This window comes from Sander vitreus, chromosome 8, assembly GCF_031162955.1.
Source record: "Sander vitreus isolate 19-12246 chromosome 8, sanVit1, whole genome shotgun sequence".
NCBI lineage: Eukaryota > Metazoa > Chordata > Actinopteri > Perciformes > Percidae > Sander > Sander vitreus.
In genome coordinates this window covers 26,178,028-26,200,527 of record NC_135862.1, presented here as the reverse complement: position 1 = coordinate 26,200,527, position 22,500 = coordinate 26,178,028, and the positions used below count along the sequence as shown (strand labels likewise).

General features: G+C 40.5%; 1 protein-coding gene across 7 annotated transcripts in view; it reads right to left on the bottom strand.

Moving 5' to 3' along the window:
• Positions 1–9,627: 9,627 nt before the first annotated feature.
• Positions 9,628–22,500, bottom strand: part of zc3h18 (zinc finger CCCH-type containing 18) — a 49,344-nt gene continuing 36,471 nt past the window's right edge. For 3 of the 7 annotated variants that reach the window (XM_078257661.1, XM_078257664.1, XM_078257666.1), the window contains exons 14-19: positions 18,797–18,901; positions 15,324–15,535; positions 14,717–14,934; positions 13,849–13,948; positions 13,184–13,280; positions 9,628–10,905 (exon numbers count right to left, since the gene is read on the bottom strand). In XM_078257661.1, coding sequence (XP_078113787.1) covers positions 10,671–10,905; positions 13,184–13,280; positions 13,849–13,948; positions 14,717–14,934; positions 15,324–15,535; positions 18,797–18,901 — 967 coding nt within the window. In that variant the 3' untranslated portion in view covers positions 9,628–10,670. The remainder of the gene's footprint in view (positions 10,906–13,183; positions 13,281–13,848; positions 13,949–14,716; positions 14,935–15,323; positions 15,536–18,796; positions 18,902–22,500) is intronic. The other 4 variants (XM_078257663.1, XM_078257668.1, XM_078257662.1 and 1 more) reach the window with 3 other exon arrangements.

Below are 22,500 nucleotides of genomic sequence, written 5' to 3'. Positions count from 1 at the left end.
CCCCTTACTCTTACTGCCCTTTCCTTTCTTGCCATGGCTCTTTTCTGGAGCCATATTTTAGCTAATATGCCTAATGCAAAACTACATATAGCATTATCAAAATCAAACTTTTGCACCAAATGGCACATTCATATTACCAGATTTGTGTCTAACCAACTACACACTGTCGGGCATAATGAAAAGCACTCTCATCTTTAGTATGCTTTGCCATAATACTAAAATAGTTCAAATTGTAGAAAATTCTTCAGATTGTTCACATGCACAGACATATTTGCAGATACACACACATGCTGTTGAAACTTTTTTTTTTTTTTCACCAAACAAGTCAGTGCAACATATGCACAGCAGATATGTTTACATTGAACTGAACAAAAATATGATCACAAAAAACAGTAAACTGAAAAAGAAAATTGCAGAAAAAATGTGCAGAAAAAAAAAAAGGTGCTCACCTGTGATCTTTTCATAGTGTTTACTTTCTGATTAAAGTGGTAAAAATTAACCATTGAGGTGTTTGGCCATGTAGCACATATATTGGCCAATTAGCTCATGTAGTGTCATTTTGAATGGCATTGTTTTGAAATGGCAAACGTGACTTTATGTCAGATTGTTGTGTCTTATGCCAAGAACTGTGTTCAGTGCATTTAAAGGGATACTTCACCGATTTATCATTAAGCTTTGTATCAGCAGAAACACGGTAGGATTTTTGAATGACCGTGCTTCCCTCCCTCATGTCCCCCTGAGAGGAGAGATCTCTGTATTGTGGGTCTGGAAAAATTTATACCGATGACGCAAAAATCGTCGTTTTACGTCATCGGTATACATTTTTCCAGAGGCAATGGACTACAGCTAGTATTTCCGCATAGCCCATTGGGGGATCGGCTTTTTCCAGAGATTGCCGAGGTAAAAACGAATGTTTTCATCATGAATCATCGCTTAGCTTCTCAGCAGAAACAGATTTATTCATCCCAAAGGAAATTTTAGAACAACAATTATGTGCATTCAAACTACCGCACACATGTACCACCGGGATACATTGCTAGCCGGTAAGGGGACATCCTCAGCGGTGTGTGGAAAGCAGGACAAGAGTAGGAGTTGGAGCTAGGTGGAAAGCTAACGCTAGTCAGCCACCTGTGCCAGGCTTCGCCTGCTACGGAGACCAGCACCTCAGCCTGCGGTGCCGCTAGCCTTGACATACTTGACAGGCTTCGCCTGCTACGGAGACCAGCACATCATACAGTAATACAATACATAATTTAAAAGGCAACGTAGCCTACAAGGACTGGTAGAGGGGCAGTGAAATGTCCATGTGGGTCTCTAAATCAGAGAAAGTGCCTGTGTGTGTGTGTGTGTGTGTGTTTGTGTGTGTGTAAAATCCTTCCTCTCTCAAAGGGACTTGGAGACTGTTATTCATGCTCTTATTTCTTATATTCTGGGTTTTGCCAATCATCGTTATCACACCTGCAGCTTGTCCAGAATGCGCTGCTAGATTGTTGATTGGTACCAGAAGGAGGGACCATATTTCCCTGATATTGGCTTCTCTTCACTGGTTACCAGTCAAATATAGAATTGATTTTAATGTAATGTTACTTGTTTTCAAGGCATTACATGAATTGGCCCCTTTATATATTGCTGATCTCCTTACCTTACATCACTCCCCTTAGATTGTCTAATCAGTTCTTTTTAATCTCGGATGAAAAGAAAGGTTGATCGTGCCTTTTCAAGACCGTGGAATGAACTTCCCATTCACATCAGGTCCTCCCCCACTGCCGAGATTTTGAAGTCTCGTCTTAAAACACATTTTTATTCTTTGGCGTTCGACTTAGTTTAGGGACATTTGTACTAAAGTGTGTTGTTTGAATCATGTTCATTGTGTCTATGTTTTTTATTGTATTCTTTTGTTTTTATAATATAATAAAACTTTGTACAGCACTTTGTTCAGCTTAGGATGGTTTTAAATGTGCTTTATACATAAATTGACTGTGTTGAATTATGTCACTTGGGAATTGAAAGTAAATATAGAAGTTGTTATCTGCTCATCTGACAGTACGGTGGCCGACAGGGGCAAACGCACTGCAACTTAATGAAACACATGCAAATAGACAAAACACAAGCAAATTAAGAAAACATCTTCATAAATTTGACAACACATGCGCAGCATTTAGCAAACGTGTTGCAAATACACACAAAACAAGCAAATACACAAATGATGCAAAAAAGAAAAGCACACAACCCAAAAAACAGAAACGATGCAAAAGAAAAGCATACAATCCCTGAAAACAAGTGCAACGAAAAAACGCTGCATATTACACAACGGAAGTTCTCCAGGCCTCTAGGGGGAGCGCTAATTGGAACAGCTTGATTTTCGACCCCATGGGGAGAGAGCGCTCTGCCTTTTTATTACCACGAGTTTACAGACACGTCTCTGCTGAGTATCACCTGTAATCTGAGCCAATAAACTAGAGACGCACCCACCAAACGAGAGAAAACATATCTCAAACATAGACTTAATATTTACAGTCTATGATCTCAAAGCAGTTGCACACCATTTCACAACGGTGCACACTGTTCTGAGATTGAACGTGTGTTCTCTCTCTCTCTCTCTCTCTCTCTCTCTCTCTCTCTCTCTCTCTCTCTTTTTTCTCTCTCTCTGGGGTCGAAAATCATGCTGTTCCAATTAGTACTCCCCCTAGAGGTCTGGAGAACTTCCGTTGTGTAATCTGGATGCAGCGTTTGTTTTTCGGGGATTGTGTGCTTTTCTTTTTGCATCGTTTCTGTTTTCGGAGTTTGCGTGCTTTTCTTTTTGCATTGGTTCTTTATTTGCAGCACGTTTGTGTATTTGGTTGTGTTGTGTGTATTTGCAGAGCGTTTGCTAAATACTGTGCATGTGTTGTCAAATTAATAAAGATGTTTTCTTAATTTGCTTGTGTTTTGTCTATTTGCGTGTGTTTCATTAAGTTGCAGTGCGTTTGCCACACAGCGAATGTATGTATTGTATGCAAATAATGTACAGCTAATGCAGTTCTGTCGCATGTCATATTTAAATGGCGTCACTTTAAAATGACAGGTCCAAGCATTGTGAAATGCCTGTTGCCTCAACTCCTCTCTCCTCACACCTCTTCCTCGATTCCTCCGCATGAAACCTGATTAAGACGCCAGGAGAGGAGGTGAGGAGAGGAATCAGGATGCATAAACTGGTAATTGGGAAAGGCTCCATGTCTACATGACTAAATGCAGTTAGTTGCTGCCACGTAATTGGCTGATTAGATACTGACGTTAACGACAAGTCCTCCAAACCATATGATGATATCAGTCGTTTATTCCTTCCCTCTAATGTGACCTGCAGGAGCATTTAAAAATAATAGCGGCCCTAGCTGTGGCAGGAAATACAACCTTATATCTAAACAAGGTGACCACGAAACATGTCATTAAGGTTTTGAAACAGTCACAGTTTGGTTAGGTTTAGGCACAAAAACTACTTAGTTATGTTTAGGCACCAACACTAATCGGTTAAGTTTAGAAACGCACGGGACACAGAACATTACTTAGCGCCGTTTATTCCATAAAGTTAAAAATAATCTTGCTGTTTACTTGTATTTTATTAACAGGACTCAAACCCTGGTCTCCTGGGTGAAAGTGAAAGCTAAAGCTTTATTTATACAACTACACAGCGTAGCAGTGTCACTAATGTGACTTCTGCCTAGGACTGGCTGAAATGTTGTTCAGAAACAAACTGTTAAAAGACAACCTGCCTCCAAAATGTGACTATAGCCAAGGATATTATGAAAATACAACTTCTGGTTCATCAAACTTTGAAAACCACCTTTAGGGATCATGTCAGCAAACATTTTATACCAGTCTGTATATTTTAGTTGTGTTGCCAGATTTTCCTCTATTCACAAAGTCTGTCTTGAGAAATATAATAAAATAGAATTGAATTAAATTGACAGACTATACAGACAAGAGGCAAGACACAAGGACGAGAACATGAGGATAAGGCACCAAGGTTCTGCCTGATCGCTGACTGAAGGTTATCAGGAGCAAAAATCAAGACTTCAGTTTTGTCTGCATTTAACTGCAGAAAATTGTTTGCCATCCAGTTCCTAATTGCATTTAAACAGTTGTTCAGTACAGAACGTTAATGTGCCTCATCAGGTTAAATAAAAAATACAACTGGATGTCATAAGCATACAAATGATATTGTTGTCTAAAACTACTGATAATCTGTCCTTGCGGCATCATGTGGAGAATAAAATGGGTCCCATAATCGATCCCTGGGAGACACCACATGCCAAACAGCAGTGTCCGACACAAACTCACCTACAAAGAAAAAGTCCTATCTGTGAGCTAGGAGGTGAACCACTCCAATGCAGTCCCTGAAATGCCCAGATGATTTAGCATGTGCATTAGAATGTGGTGGTCAACACTATGCTACACTAAGGTCCAAAAGACCAAGACTGAACAATCTCCAGCATCTGCTTAAGGAGAGCTGTTTCAGTGGAATTCAGTTTACGGTAACAAGATTGAAATTGAACACCCTGTATTGAACAAGTTGATTTTCAACAACCTTTTCTAAACTTTTTTGATAAGAAAGTGAGTTTAGAAATAGGCCTGTAGTTCTCCCAGGGTGGGTCCAGGTTGGGTTTCAACACAGGATGAACAATGGCCTGCTTAAAATAACACACCCTTATAAAAGAGAGTGGTTTAAAATATTGATTGTGCAAGTCTTTAATATCATCTATGGACACAGTACAAAAGGAGTTTAAAATGGATGGATTTTCTTGCTGGAAGATATAAGATTAGAGAAGTAAGAAGATCTTTCAGCCTTCACCATGACATTAAGGGTACTCATATATTCTCTGAGATGCAGTCCGTGTAGCTTTCTACAAGTGTTCAGTCATTCAATATTTGTGCTTTAAACACCGGATAGTTTCATTTATCCATGCAGATTTTTGGAGGGGATCTTTCAATGTTAAAGAGCACCTACTTTATCCAGTACTGAAGAGCAGTGATTGTTATATGATTGGACTACAGTGTCAACGTTTTCATAATTTGAAACAATATTGCTGTCAAACACCATAAAAGAAAAATTAAGAGCCACAGTCTTGTTTATGAAACGGTCAATTTAATTTACATTTAAACAAATACATAAATCCTTAGAGCCAACAGATTCAATAACTACAACTCCCTGGGTACAAACAAGGTCCAGAGTGTGCCTACCCACATATGTAGAGTCAAATATATAGTTTATATATGTAATATATAGTTTGAAGCACGACTCTGCACCATGGAATCAAAATCGTATGCTTCTGTAGCTAGCCAGCACTCCGTAGCCTGTGCGGGCCAACATACTGTAGCTTCTGTTAGCAGTCCCCCGCGGGCCCCGAGCAGCCGGGCGAGTGGGTGACTGTCCGAAGGAAGCGTAGTGCTAGCTCTAAACCGGGGAGCACACATGGCGGCGGTCGCTCTAAACCGGAGCCTATGGCTAACCACCAACATCTCTGCCTTTTTTAACAGTTTCTCGCCACTCAGTGACACACCCGCTGAGAAGCCAACTCTGGTTATTGGGAGCTCTATACTGTGGAACGTGAAGTTGGTGGCGGCTGCGGTCGTGTGTGTCCCTGGGGCCAGAGCGGCTGATGTAGAATCCTATCTAAAGCTGCTGGCTAAAGATAACCGTAAATACAGTAAGATAATACTTCACGTAGGTGGTAATGATACCCGATTACGCAAATCGGAGATCACTAAAATTAATGTTAAGTCACTTTGAGCATATGTAAAGACAATGTCGGACTCAGTAGCTTTCTCTGGACCCCTGCCAAACCTGATCAGCGATGACGTGTACAGCCACATGTCATCCTTCTACTGCTGGTTGTGGGGGTGGTGTCCAGCTAATGATGTGGGCTACGTAGATAACTGGAGGGAATTCTGGGGAAGGCCTGGTCTGATTAGGAGAGACGGCATTCATCCCACTTTGGACGGAGGCGTACTCATATCAAGAAATCTGACCGAGTCTATTATCGGTCATAAACCATGACAACCCAAGGTTGAAATCAGTAATCAGAGGTGCAGTGCTACGCGCTTCTCTGTGCTTCCATTGGAGCAATCGCCCACTCATAGTCCCATAACCACAGTGTCTGTCCCCCGACTCAGATGAGTTAAATCAAAGGTAAACAAAAGAGGAGCTATTCTTAACAACCTAATTGTAATTTAAACTACCACTGCAATGATAGAACAGAATAGGAAAATTAGATGTGGACTATCAAATATTAGATCTCTGTCTTCTAAAGCAGTACTAGTAAACGATTTGATATCAGATAATCCAATTGATCTATTCTGTCTTATCGAAACATGGCTGTGCCATGAAGAATATGTTAGTCTAAATTAATCCACTCCTCCCAGTCATATTAATACTCAAATTCCTCAAGGCTGAGGAGGGGGAGTTGCAGCCATCTTTGATTCAAGCCCGTTAATTAATCCTAAACCTAAACTAAATTATAACTTGTTGTTGTTCTTAATCTTCTACATCCAACATGGAAAACATTACAGCCAATTATATTTGTTGTTGTTTACCGAGCTCCAGGTCCATGTTCTGAATTCTCTGAGTTTTTATCATGTGTAGTCCTTAAATCAGACAAAGTACATATTGTAGGTAATTTTAATATCCATGTGGACGTTGACAACGATAGCCTTAGTATTGCTATCAACTCACTACTAGATTCAATTGGTTTCAGTCAGAGTGTGCATAAGGCCACTCACTGTTTCAACCACACCCTTGACCTTGTGCTGACATATGGCATCGAAATTGAAGATTTTTTTTTTGTTGTTGATTTTTTTGTCTAACAGACCCACCAACAACAACAGAAAAAAATACTATATATACTGTATATAAACTGTACACATATATATATATACACAAAAACATAAAACAGAAAGATCCCACCCAAAACGAACAACAGATGCTGCATTGTCTTCAAACTAAGTTCAAAGAAGTATGGAAAGAGAAAAAACAAATATATATATATATAATAACAAACTAACTAGCAGGGACGTCACTAGGATCTAAAACACCATTTCGACCAGTTGACAGTTCGTGAAATAAAAATAAAACAGACTGCAGTGCACGACATCAACAGATGAATGGTGAAGGAAGATTGATTCCACGTAGTGAGTGATACAGAGTGCACTGTAAAAAAAAAAAAAAAAAAAAAAAAAAAATCTAATTATTATTTTTCTTATTATTATTTGGGGGTTCTTAGGAACATTTTGGGATAGCTTCAGCCCCCCTAAAATAGGCCTAACGATGTCCCTGCTAACTAGTACTGTACAAGAAATAAATAACTAAGTACATAGAGATTAGACCAAACACAGTGAAGTCAGAGTCTCTGCAGGAAGGAATGCAGTGGTCTCCAAAGTCTCCAGAATCTGTTGGAATTATGATTGAGGTCATAAGTCAGTTTCTCTAACGGGAGAAGAGATGATATCTGTGACAGCCACATACAGACCATTGGGACTTGCGGGGCAGACCACCTCAGTAATTTTAGCTAGAAATAAAAGAATTATCAACAGATATTTGCTGTCTGTGTCAAAAAGATTTTCCAAAGTACGGTTTAACAGATAAAATGATGGGGATAATGTAAAATATTTGCTGATAACTTCCTGGACCACAAAATGAACCTCTCCCCAAAATGTCTGAATGCGATCACATGCCCAGAACAGGTGAATAAATGTACCCTTGTGTGTTTTACATTTATAACAACGATTTGAACTGTGGAGAAACATTTTCTGGAGGCGAACAGGTGTAAAATAAGTTCTATGGAAAAACTTAAAATTCTGTTCCGTATAGAAATTGAAGTACATTTTGGGGAAGACGAAACTGAAGATTTAATAGTATTTCCGCAGAATCCTTTATTATCAGACCATTCTTTAATAACTTTCGAATTTTTACTACCCAACTATACGAAATTAGATAAAAGGTTCTACACTAGATGCCTATCTGACAGTGCTATAGCTAAATTTAAGGAAGATATTCCAACAGCATTTAACTCAATATCGTGCCTTAATATAACAGAGGACCTTTTGTTAACTTTAGTCCCTCCCAAATTTTGTAGACGGTGCTACGTCCTCGCTACAGACGACTTTAGACTCTGTTGCTCCCCTCAAAAAGAAGATGATGAAGCAAAGGAAACTAGCACCTAGCAACCGTGGTTAACACTTCATTACTAGATATGATCAATATGTCTTTATTAACAGGTTATGTACCGCAGTCATTTAAAGTAACTGTGATAAAACCTCTTCTGAAAAAAAACACCCTTGATCCTGATGTCTTAGCCAACTATAGACCTATATCTAATCTCCCCGTTCTCTCCAAGATCCTTGAGAAAGTAGTTGCTAATCAGTTATGTGATTTTCTACATAGCAATAGTTTATTTGAGGAATTTCAGTCAGGATTTAGAATGCATCATAGCACAGAGACGGCACTGGTGAAAAGGACTAACAACCTTCTAACTGCTTCAGACAAAAGACTTGTCTCTGTACTTGTCTTACTAGATTGTAGTGCTGCTTAGAAATTTTAATTAATATATTAGAAAAGGTGGTTGAACTGGTTACAGCTGGCTGACACCTTCATAGTGTGATGCACAACATGACTAATATACATTTCTGTATCACTGACTGAGTGAGGTGAAAATGTTTCCAGACACTTTGACTCAAAACTTGGAACGGTTCACAATTCTTACATTTCAGTATGCAATAAATGTGATACATCTTTCTGCTGGTAATGGTGCGCTCTTACAGGGATGTTTATACAGTCATGTCCAACTTATGGAAAAATAAGCACATTTGTGGTTTAGATAAAGGTCACAGGGAATGATTCCTACATGCAAAATGGAATGGGGCTGTGTATCAAATTCATGACAGTTTTACTCTAAACCCCTAATGTGAACCTTTTGGTGATGCTAGAGGAAAGGTTAGGGGATCACAAATGTCATTAGGATTCTTCGCCTGGAGATATTCCACTAAAAAACTGTGTGAGTGTGAGATATTTTAGTCTGACCAAAGTGGTGATAGACCTAGAGACAGACTAATTGACCAACCAGCAAACTGACATTGCCATCTCTGGAGTTATGCTGCTACCATGTTAAAAAAATTGCAAGATCAGGGCGCCCGGGTAGCTCACCTGGTAGAGCGTGCACCCATTTACAGAGGCTCCAACCCTTTGCTGCATGTCATTCCCTGAATCACACTTTCATGTCTAAGCTGTCCTGTCTACAATAAAGGCCTAAACATGCCAAAAGAATAATCTTTAAAAATAATTACAAGATCAAACTTTGTGTTTGAGGCATGAGTTCTACACTTTAATGATTTCAAAGGAAAATATTATTAGAAAAAACAGATGGTAGTGAAATGGAACAGACAATTCACAACTGCATGTTGATGCAATGCTATAAGTGAAGGGGTGGAACCAACCAAATAACATGGTAACTACAAAATATTATTTTTAGTAAATATCTTCCACATTCTTTATGCTGAAGGCTTTATCTCCAGAAACATGTGCAACAGTACATCTTTTTTTAAAAAAACCACTCCCTTTGTCTTGCACAACAGCAGAGAAAAACCAGGCAACAGACCTTTGCTTTATCAAAATAGTTTATTTAGAAGGCTTTTGTCACAAAAGCAAGACATATCTCGTCTCTAAATGTCCCGTTCCACCTCTCACACTCCAACTAAAAATGTGACACAAATAAAACATCAGTTTATCACTTAAGAGCTAATAAGAAAACAAAATGCTGTAGATAAAAAAAAAAGAGCAATACTTCACATCACTGTTGTCTATAATCATATGCTTGAAACAAGTTGATGACTTGCTATTATTGTACAAGGTGTGACAGTAAACACTGCCCTAAAACAGAGAACGCAGACAAGTCAATGGTTGGTGAACATTGGCCCCCTTTGAACAAAGCTTGGGCTCGTGATTGCTTACAGGGGCCGAATACAAATGCTCAAGAATTTGTAGATTTATACAAAGAAGCGTTGTGAAGCGCTGTATGGCTGTCAGTACACTGTAGAGCAGACACAACAGTCACACCACTCCACGAGAAAATATGTGACTACAAGACAATAAAGGGGAGCAGAGAAAGAAAGACAGAAGTAGTAGATTCAATGTGTATAAATCTGTTATCACACCAGATGAGGAAGATGCTTCCTTTTGACTGAAGGAACAGAGTGAGCAGGAAGTGATCAAGTGCTCCTTACTACCCTTCTGTTTCTATACTGTAAAGTCTACACAAAGTACACTCCATTCCTGAGATGTCCCTACCTCACCAAATGCCCAAATGTTTTCTCCTGTTTTTTATTGATGAGGCAAACTGTGGACATTGAAATACTTTTAAGGGGAGCTAAAGTCGGGCATATGGGAGTTAACAACACTCTAGAATGGAGCAGAGCCAAACCTCTGAGGGCAAACAATCGGAAGATGGTTTTCGTGGCGGCCACTTCCTGTTTACTTACACAATAGCCTTTATACATGAACCATACAACATTTTTACATGTCCATTGAAGGCAGGGGAAAAACGCTCAATCCCATGGCCCTCACTGTTGCCCCGGCGCACAAGGCCACACAGGCAGGCAGGCAGACTGGCAGGCAGGCGAACAGGCGAGGAGCGGGCTTCCGTTTATTTTGCAGGGATCTTTGCTCGTTTTCGGGCAATGGCGTCCTCCACAGCCTTCAGCTGTTTCAGCAGCTCCTCGCGGCGGGACAGTGTGTTGCTGGGTTTGTTGGAGCCCGAGCCTGAGCCTGAGCTGGAGCCTGAGCCAGCGGCCGAAGTGGAGCCCGGGGCGGCTGGCTTGCCTGATGGCGCAACAGGGCCTTTGCCAGATGTTTTGGGTGGTGGTGACAGAGGACGTTTTCTGTGGAAGAGAAGCAAGAGTTAGGATCACATTTTTACTCATGTCAATTCATACAGGCAGATAGCATGACTCGATTTACGACAAAAAAAAGGAAATAACCAATTATAACCATTATAACTGTGGAACTGGATTCGGGAGGCAGACACCGTCACCATATTTAAGAGTAAACTTAAAACTCTCCTCTTTGATAAAGCTAGATAATAGTTAAGGATTGAGGAGTTGCAGCATTCGCCTAGACCGGCGAGGGAGGGTGTATAGCTTCAGACACGGCACCCCTTCTTTGTTTCTCTTCATAGTCGTCAGATTCATCTACCAATCCTTATAGAACTGGCTCAGGTTTGCCTTGCACCAGCTCTTAATTATGCTGTTATAGTTTTAGACTGCCGGGGGGGACTTACTTTGACACACTGAGCTCCTCTCTCCTTCCCTCTGTGTGCATCCATGTCCCAGAAATGCTTGTTACCTTGGATTAGAGTGACACCTAAATCATGGTTGCAGCTATGCCCTGCTACGTCCTGCTACACCCTGTAACGCCCTGCTACACCCTGCAGTGCCCTGCTACACCATGAACTACTACAGCTACTATTTCTAGTCATAGTTCCACATAGTTGTCACTGTTCATTACACCCCCAACCGGCACCGTCAGACACCGCCTACCAAGAGCCTGGGTCTGTCCGAGGTTTCTCCCTAAAAGGATGTTTTTCCTTGCAACTGTCGCACTAAAACAATCATTGACATCAGTCCAGTATCAAGCAAGACCGCTGCTGTCGAAATTTTACAATGTAGTTATTCTGCAATTGAGCACATTCAATTTAAGTTCAGAAAAGTGCTTGTTTTGCCACTGACAGGCTCATATTATTGTAAGTGTCAACATTATGGAAAGGATTTCTGAGGTCAACCTTTCTGTTTAAGAGCAAGATCCTTTTTTTAAACATAAAAACATCCGCGAAATTGTGTTCGCTAAAGCCACCAGACTCAATAGTTCATTCAAAGTCAACAAACAAAATAAAACTATAAAAAGCTGTTTTGGGTCATCTTTCCACTTTTCCAACAATAACAACTCTAGTTTTGGTTGAAAAAAACAGTTTACAGATTTACATGTTAAAATATGTGGGCCGTATACACACTAAAAGTATTGTTTTTTAAATGGAGTTCGTTTTAGCTTTACCTTAGTGTTTATGTATGTGTACCAATACCCGAGTATGAGCGCTTGTGGTTGTATATATGCTAGGGATGCATAATGTTTTATGTTTGTATTGGCCGAGTGCTTGTAACCAATAACAATCTACCTAGCTGTCCTCACTCTAATTTTTTATTTCTTGTCCTTTTTCCTTTTTGTTACATGTTTGTATTTGTGATGCTTTGCTTTCCCAAGTATGTATAGTGTGCTTTGCTGTATATTGATTGTCTAAATGAATATGTTGCACTTTTGCCTGTTTATTTGCATTTGGAAAAAAAGAGACTTCAAACTAGCAATTAACTCATTATGAAAATGTTTACTGAGGTAATAAATCAAGGGAGAAGTAGGCTCATTTTCTCATATAAGCTTCTACCCAATCGGACTTTTGCAACCAGTGGAGTCGCCCCCTGCTGGACATTAGATAGAATGCATTAACTTTTAAGACCCGGAAGCTAGGGCCAGTATTTTCCCACACAACTGAGAATGCATCTGACACAGACAGTCTCCCCTTTTGTGTGCTACATGTGTGAAAGGTAAACTCTGGACTATATCGGAACTTGATTCCCCTTTTTTTCAGAGTTCATATGTGAAAATGGCTTTATTAACAAGATGACAAATGTTGCCAACTACCATGGAACCTAATTTGACTCAAAATTATGACAATAGTCTGTCTGCCCTCCATCCCCGGGATCTTAACGGAACCCATTTTCAGCGAAGCCCTATTACAAAGCACCTCTTTCATACTGGGAAATTTGTGAAAGAGCCAGTGAGTATTATTACTACGCAAAGCTGGTGTAATATTTGTGTGCTTCAACTTCTGTGCCTTGTTCCTCATTTGGGCCAAACACTTAGTTGTCAAGTAAACTTCATGCTCTGAAAACTCTGCTGTGTTTGGCCCAAGTTAACATGGTCATTGCTGACGATATGGATGTGTCAGAAATAAAAGTCAACTTAAGAATTTCCCCACTTCAAGCTTAAACACCCTTTTTTTTATTTGTTTTTTGTTGTTGCTACTTTTGACTTCTGATGTATAATAAAATGTTCAAAATGAACGACAGTCCTACAGCAATAACATGCTATGGTTAAGGTTGCACAAACCTGTCTCCTTGGGGGGGCATGGGTCGGGGCCCTTGGCCTCTGGGCCTATCCATTCGAGGAGAGAGTGGGGGTCGGCCAGGAATCCTCTTATCACGGCCTGAAAAACACCAGTTTCAGGGTTATGAGGCTATTAATACTAAAGTATATTGGTATGTGTGAACATGAAGTAATGAAATCATGGAGACTTCTGTGACTTTTTTTATTTATTGGTGCAGCTCCCTATAACCCCTTATGAGCCACTTAATGTACTGTATATTGGGAAATAGTGTACCAGCAAGTATAGCTAAAACAATTAGTCAATTATTTAAACGGCCAAAAATGAATCAGCAACATTAAGCAAAAATGCAGAAATACAATGGTTTCAGCTTCCAGCTTAGTTTTAAATGTAGTATATTAAATATCTTTGGGTTTTAGACGGTTGTTTGGACCAAACAAGCTATTCTTTAGGATTTGCCCACCTTTTGAAACAATTTTCTGCATGACATAACTGGCAGACTAATTGACCTTGAAATATTTGTTAGTTAGTGCTATCTCAATTATGTCAATCAACATGAAATGCACTGGTTGCAGTGCTGAATGTTAACATTTGTGTGAGAGTGAACACAACTGTTCACTCTCACACAAATGTTAACATTCAGCACTCCGTTTCTCGGCATGTTTCTCACCTCTGTCTGGAGACATGGCCATTCTCTTGCTGGCGGGGGAACCTGGCCTGTCTTTGTCTGAAGGCAGGTACCTCTTCCTGTTGCCCCTATCGCCCTGCTGCTGGAAAACGGCAGGGCATAATGGAGTCAAGCAATGATAGTAAGGAGTGAAATTTAAGGAATTCAAGAAGCGAGGTCTGAGTCCAACTGATTTTTTTTCACATCCCAGTGCAAAAAAATCCAATTACAATTTCAAGTAATTTGCAGGTACAATTACCTGGTGCTTTTCAGAGAAAGTATGTTTTATCTTGTTTGTGTAATCCATACAAAAACCAAAGTGTAAAACCAGGGTTTCTACAGGTTTCATCAAGTGAAAGTTTAAGACCATTATGAATGAAATTTAAGACAGATGTCAGAGTCCGGAAACATTGTCTAAAACAATTCCCCAATTTCCTCATCAGAATTATAGGACTGGTGTCTAGATTGGCTGTAATATAAGTTGCATGTTGGTCTCATTTGTAGTCGTAATACAGCAAATTATATTTGGACTAGCGACAGCAAGAACTACAACACCACAGAACAAAAAAAACAAAAACATTCTTAAGTGCTGTGGGAACATTTCAATAAGCATTAGAGGTAGCGTTACATTGACGTAGGAAAATTAAGACCTGTTGAACATTATTTAAGACCTCGAACACAATATCTAAGCGAATTTAAGACTTTTTAAGGCCTGAAATTTGGACTTTTTTTATTTGTTTAGACTTTTTAGTTATTCGGTGGGTTATGTGCTTTACTATTTCTTGCCTAGGAGCAGTGGCTTCCTAGATAGGACTAACTCTTGGCAAGACAAAAACAGACCCTTTAAAAATGGAAAGAAAACAATAGAAACCTTATTGAGGAGGGTGAGTTTGATGTCTTTATGGGAACCTGAACCCCCGTAGCTTCCTGGGGGCCCCATGTTGCCAGGTGGGGGATGTACAGGGTGGCCACCTCTGCTACCAGGTCCTGATCTGGGCATGAGGTTTCCTCCTCTAGGTGGGGCACCAGATGGGTCGATCTTCCTACGATCCTCCCTGAAGGGTTCATCTTTCTTTGAAGGTCTCTCTGCTATGAGGACAGAAGACATAAGAACTGACCAACCATGCAATGCTAATCATTTAACTATAAAGCAAGGAATCTGTTTTACATATTTCAAGAACTGTTAATCTGATCTACTTCATACTCAATGGGTGTATTGTTCGTGACGTTGCGCTAACACAAAACTCCCTTTTGGGGAGATTTCTGGCTGTTATTTAAATTGTGGAGATAAGCGCATTCTGGAAACTTTGTTTCTGCTGTGCTTATTTTCTGTACTATGTTGCTTTGCTCATGACTTTGATAAAACAAATGTAGCATTAGGAAAAGCAACACAACCCCGCCGGTCAGACTGCTAGTATGGGTTAGGGGTGCACGATTCAGAAAATGTGACAATTCGATTCGCTGCTGCCCACACTAACCCCTGTTCTTGTCTCTGTCTCTGCCATGTGGAGGCCGGTCCCGCACAGCCCCTCGCTCCTTGCGAGGGTGATTTGGTGTGGGCGAGCGGGAGCTGGCAGAGGACACCGGACTGGCCAGGTCAGCATACATGTCATCTGAGTCGGCGCTACGCACTGAGCTGCTGCTGGACGATGCCGATGACACTGATGACACGCTGCTCACACTCAGCGACCTGCGGCAGGAGACAACAGGTTGACCGTGAGCTGCTGATTCTCAGTCACACAGGGAAGATAACTGAGGCACTGCTGACTGGGCGCTGTCAGCACAGTTCTATGTACACTGCACAACACGCCCACGTCTGCACTCACACGTACACACGCATGTACGCACGCACGCACGCACGCACGCCCAAAACAACTAGCATACCTGGATTTCCTGGAGGGTTGCCCAGAAGAGACAGCAAGTGAAAGCAAAGAACACAGAATGACAAATATTAGGCTGTGTAATCTCAATAACCCATTATACGGTATATACATTTAAAATACCTTTATATTTTATATTTAGCTTGCAGACTTACACAGTGACTTACGATGAATGCAACAGATCATAAGGTACAATCCGAAAACTCAAACTCGTATGAGCAGCTTGTTACTAAAATAACTGGTCAACCTTAAAGGTCTGTCCACCTTAAGTGAGATAAAGACACAGGAACTTGACTTCTTTCTTGAGGAGTTGGAGCATTTAATCACCGACAAACAGCCTAAACTGTACACACACTGCCTTGCCATGTTTACAGCTAAAGCGTTGCTACGAACTTCATTGTCATCGCCTCTCTCTCTCTTTCTCTCACACACCACTGACCAAGGTTTCTTCTATTCCTCTTCTGTGTGTGGCAGACACATGGACTGTTACACTGTTACACAGACTACTTTTATCAAAGCTACGGCTGTTGAAGATGTTTCCTTCAGTCTACCCCCTATGCGACTATAGAACATATGTTCTGGAAATGTCCAAGACTCTGTAATTATTGGGTCAATATTTTCCAAACTCTGTCTAAAGTTCTTAAAATACAACTCAAAACCAATTACAATTGGAAAAAGTTCAATTCTCACTCTTTTTGATTTGTTTTTCTGCCAAAACAATCACAAGCCACAGACCACAAACTTATCAAACATTACAATACAAAGTACAACAGACCGATTCATTTATATGTCCAGTTTTTCAAGAATAGTCTTATAAAGATCCAGGGTCCTTTATCTCCACGGTCCTATTTATACAGTCAGGTCCATAAATATTGGGACATCGACACAATTCTAATCTTTTTGGCTCTATACACCACCACAATGGAGTTGAAATGAAACGAACAAGATGTGCTTTAACTGCAGACTTTCAGCTTTAATTTGAGGGTATTTACATCCAAATCAGGTGAACGGTGTAGGAATTACAACAGTTTGTATATGTGCCTCCCACTTTTTAAGGGACCAAAAGTAATGGGACAATTGGCTGCTCAGCTGTTCCATGGCCAGGTGTGTGTTATTCCGTCATTATCCCATTTACAAGGAGCAGATAAAAGGTCCAGAGTTCATTTCAAGTGTGCTATTTACATTTGGAATCTGTTGCTGTCAACTCTCAATATGAGATCCAAAGAGCTGTCACTATCAGTGAAGCAAGCCATCATTAGGCTGAAAAATCTAAACAAACCCATCAGAGAGATAGCAAAAATATTAGGTATGGCCAAATCAACTGTTTGGAACATTCTTAAAAAGAAAGAACGCACCGGTGAGCTCAGCAACACCAAAAGGCCTGGAAAACCACGGAAAACAACTGTGGTGGATGACCGAAGAATACTTTCCCTGGTGAAGAAAACACCCTTCACAACAGTTGGCCAGATCAAGAACACTCTCCAGGAGGTAGGTGTATGTGTGTCAAAGTCAACAATCAAGAGAAGACTTCAGAGTGAATACAGAGGGTTCACTACAAGATGTAAACCATTGGTGAGCCTCAAAAACAGGAACGCCAGATTAGAGTTTGCCAAACAACATCTAAAAAAGCCTTCACATTTCTGGAACAACATCCTATGGACAGATGAGACAAAGATCAACTTGTACCAGAGTGATGGGAAGAGAAGAGTATGGAGAAGGAAAGGAACTGCTCATGATCCAAAGCATACCACCTCATCAGTGAAGTATGGTGGTGGTAGTGTCATGGCGTGGGCATGTATGGCTGCCAATGGAACTGGTTCTCTTGTATTTATTGATGATGTGACTGCTGACAAAAGCAGCAGGATGAATTCTGAAGTGTTTCGGGCAATATTATCTGCTCATATTCAGCCAAATGCATCACAACTCATTGGACGGCGCTTCACAGTGCAGATGGACAATGATCCGAAGCATACTGCGAAAGCAACCAAAGAGTTTTTTTAAGGGAAAGAAGTAGAATGTTATGCAATGGCCAAGTCAATCACCTGACATGAATCCGATTGAGCATGCATTTCACTTGCTGAAGACAAAACTGAAGGGAAAATGCCCCAAGAACAAGCAGGAACTGAAGACAGTTGCAGTAGAGGCCTGGCAGAGCATCACCAGGGATAAAACCCAGCGTCTGGTGATGTCTATGCGTTCCAGACTTCAGGCTGGAATTGAATGCAAAGGATTTGCAACCAAGTATTAAAAAGTGAAAGTTTGATTTATGATTGTTAATCTGTCCCATTACTTTTGGTCCCTTAAAAAGTGGGGGGCACATATACAAACTGTTGTAATTCCTACACCGTTCACCTGATTTGGATGTAAATACCCTCAAATTAAAGCTGAAAGTCTGCAGTTAAAGCACATCTTGTTCGTTTCATTTCAACTCCATTGTGGTGGTGTATAGAGCCAAAAAGATTAGAATTGTGTCGATGTCCCAGTATTTATGGACCTGACTGTAGAGGGCTGATGTGGCCCATTCCATTGACAGTATATCCATGAAGTCCTTTAACCAATTGTCAATGCTAAAGCAATTGGGTTTATGAATTTTCCAATTCATCATAATTATTCGCTTAACTGACAAAGCGATGATGCGTTGAATTAAGTGTTGACTATATATTTTCTACCCTACTGCCTAGAAGGCAGATTAGTGGGCAGAGTGGTATTTTCACATTCAGAATCGAAGACAATCTAGAGAAAACCTCTTTCCAAAAACCCTTCACTGAGAGCCACATTATGTGTATCAGTGGTCCTGCCTCACCACAACCATGCCAACATAAATGTGAGCCAGAGTTGTCCATTTTCATTGCTGCTTAGGGTTATATAAGCAATGTGCAAACATTTAATTTGAAGAATTGTGTATCTTACTTATTTAGATAAAGCTAAGTATTAATGTTGATACCACGATATCTCATACCTTGTTTCCTCCACCCCCCCAAATGCAATATATGGTCAACAACATCTCTTTAAAAAGGAAGTTCTTGGCAAACTGCAGTGCTGTTGACAATGAGGATGTTCACAGCAAGTACCTGGATTTTCTGGATCCGGAGCGTGAGTTGGAGGAGGATCTGGATCTGGAGCTAGAACCAGTAAAACTGCTACCACTTCCACTAACACTGCCACTCACAGTTCGCCTGGAAGACACAGACACATAAGTGAGAACACAGCAAGTAGTTTTTTATGAAAACTATAAAAATCAAGTTGTCCTACTGGTTCCACCAGCCCTTTGCGGTAGCCCTGACCAATCACTAATACCACTTTCACACCGATGGGTCAATCAGGGTTGTACCCAGGTCGGCTGTGTGTTTGAATGGGTTAACCCTCCTCGATCTACTCAGCTTCGCGACCCAGGTAGCGAGGTGGGTTTGATCAGGGTAGACTAGGGTCGATGTTCAATGTTCACAACCTGGGTCGCTAACAGCCGGGTCGGGACAAATTATGTGATTGGTTGGAAATGACGAGATGATGAGTGGGGCAGTCGTCACAGGTGGCCGCCTATGTTCGACGTACACTTTGAAAAAAAACATTTTGTCTCACTGTGCTTTATGCTGCGTTTTGACTGTATAAAACTAAGATGTTCACAGGCAGCTTCAACAACAGCAGAGAGGTTCAATTCATTTCCGAACAGTCCGCTGGCAGTGGGTGCCCGGATAGTCACTAGTCTGCCTTTTGCAGAGTGGTAGCAGAGTTTTACAAGCAAAACTGCCTGTAGAGACAATCTAAAACCTACATTGAGCTCTTGAACAGAAAAAACACACAGCAAGTGTTTTTAAAGGGTAACTTTGGTATTTTTCCAACCAGGATCCTATTTTCCAAGCTTCCAAGGAACAACAAGCTGCAATGTAACATTAATGGACAATTGCACACCTTCAATTTACGTCCACAAAAAGTGCTTGTTTTGTCACTGGCATGGTCAGATTATTATTCTATGTGTCTGACAACATTATGGAAAGGATCCCTACAGAGGTCAACCTTTTTGTTAAAGAGTAAGATCTAGGCCTGTCACAATAGTCAATTAATCACATGATAAATAAAAATGTGCTCGATAATTTTTCCGGCTCCGATAATTTCCATTTGCATGCTTGTTTGTTTTCCTCTGCCGCCACGGTATCAGAAATAGGGCAGACGCACAACAGGGTTTCCACTATGTACACCGCGCACCGCCGCTCCTTCAGCTGTTTATGAAAAGTCAAAGTCATAATTACACGACTCTGTAGAGCAGTCTGCTCTAGTGAACTCAAGTGAACGGTCATCCGCTCTCTCTCCCCTTTAGGGTGAGCAACTGGAACAGTGACAGGACGTCATCACTCGCGAAGTCATGGCAACCAAATAAACAACAGGGCGAGTACACTTGTCACTCAAGGCAAAGGCAAAGTGACAAACAGCAACGAAAGCCACGACATGAAATCCGCACTCACGCGGGTCCCGTGATATATGACAGCTACAGTGTATTGGAAAATAGCATTATGGACACTGAATTTGATGAATTTACTGTTTATCAGGCCCCAGATGAGACAAGCAGCTAACGTTAGTGAACGATGCGGTGACGGTCCCTCTGCCTCCCCGCTGCAGGAGAACGCTGTATTCCTCCGAGACGCTGTATTAATGTTAGTTTTAAAACCGTTTTCCAGGTTAGTGGGGGTGCATACCACTCAAAACCAACATGAAAAACGTAGCTAGTAATGTTCACTCAGCGTTTTGTTTTGTTGTTAAACTGTGTGTAAAATGAGCGGTGATGTTAAATCACCGGTTTCAGGTAACGGCACCCTACGGTACCGTCTATTTGCTGGATGGTTTCAAGCTAACGGTCGGTAGCTAACATAGCATATAAGCAGATAAGCCCGTTGACAGCAACGTTATTGTTCATATTTTGGCACAATTTTTCTGACTGTAGTAGTGGTCATAGTGACTGAAAGTGTGATGTGAGATGCTAAAAAGAATCTACACAATGTTTTCAGGTAACAACGTTTCGATTGTGTTTGGTTTTTATTCCAGTGCATTTTCTGTTAACAGAGACTGAGAGTCCATTTTATTTATTGTTATTGGTTGTTTTGTTCATTTATTATGGATATTTAAAATGTCTTCCAGTTCCAGTGTTAAATATTCTTTAGAAATAAAAGTTTATTGAGCTTTGAAAAGGTGTACCTGGATTATTATGCCATTATCATTATATTAGATGAAAGTGGTCTCTCAACGACAATATTATCGTTTTCAATTTATCGTCCAGCAAAATTTGTTATCGTGACAGGCCTAGTAAGATCCTTTTTATTTAATATGGAACAGCCCCAAATCTTCTATTGCCAAACCCACCAGACTCTATTTAAATAAATATAAAATCATAATAATAATAATAATAATAATAATATAAATAGATAAAAGATGTCAGAAAGATTAAAAAAACTGCTGCTTAACAAAGAACACAATTCAAATCTTTATCACATTGCTGAAAAATTGGTGTCTGTTAAAACAAAAAAAGTATACTACATTATACAACACACACACACTAAGGTTTAGTATACTTTAGCCAGAAGAAATTATTAAAGACTGCACTACAAAACTGTGTAGTATGTGAAATCCAAAAACAAAAGAACAGGATCTTCAAATTGTCAACAGATGGCTGACAAATCGGTACCTGTTGAAAGTTTTCCCTTAAATATTTTACTATTGGATAACAATCCAAAATACAGCCACAAACCATAGGTATCGCTGCACCTGTACAGGCATGATTGTGGGGGTGGGGAAGCCCTAGTATACTATTCGGGATGTCAATCTGGGGAGCAAATGTGATGAAATTACTGCTCTTCTATGACACGTGACGATACTGGGGAAATAGGTCAGTGGTATATCCTGTGATGATGCGCATCAAAACGCTGCCAGTGTGTGGCCCCACAGGAAAAAATGGGTGCAGGTGCATTGACATGTTATGTGCTGCCAATGTGTTGCACTTAAATCAGAGTGAATCTTAAAACATACATGTCTGTAACTGAGTTATGACTCAGAGAAGGAATTACATTTTTGACAAACTTGCAGCAATTGGGGGCCTGTGTAAGTACCTTAACTGGCTCCATACTGTGTTTCAAAGCCACTGCTGCAGCTGCCTGTTGGTGAGCAGACCAAATCAGCGGGCCCAACTGCAATAACTTTCTGGCGTGCACCTATCCCTTTCACCTCACACAGTATCTTTGCTTCATGTCTCTACCTCCACAAGGAACAAATTCAATGCTGGATCAGGGAGGTTGGAGTTAAGACGCTAGACAGCCCTGGTGACAAAGGTTGCCCTTCTCCTCTGTGTACTGCATTCTGCAGCATAGTCTGCTTCCAAAGCGACCAAGCTGAACCTAATCAAATTTATCACATTGCAGGGCTTTTTACTAGTAGCACTGTAGCCCCCCAACTGTACATTTTAGGGGCTCAGGGAGAAAAGTTAGGGCCGCACACCTTAAATCGACATGCAACGCAATTTCACTTTTTCCCCATTTTAACTGTATTACTGATAAATGCTTTAATAATAAATACAGAAACTACAATCTGCTGTCTTATTTTAGTTCACAGTCACATTTTAATTGTTTAAAAGCCCTTCTAGGGACGGGCATTGGAAATAAGTAATAGCAATAAATGCTGTGTATATTGGAGATTTATTGCACAAATGTCTATGTCTAAGCATCTGTCCCTATTCAAATAAACATGACATTACTATAATTGAATGGTGCTTAACAAATGCACATTCAGAAAT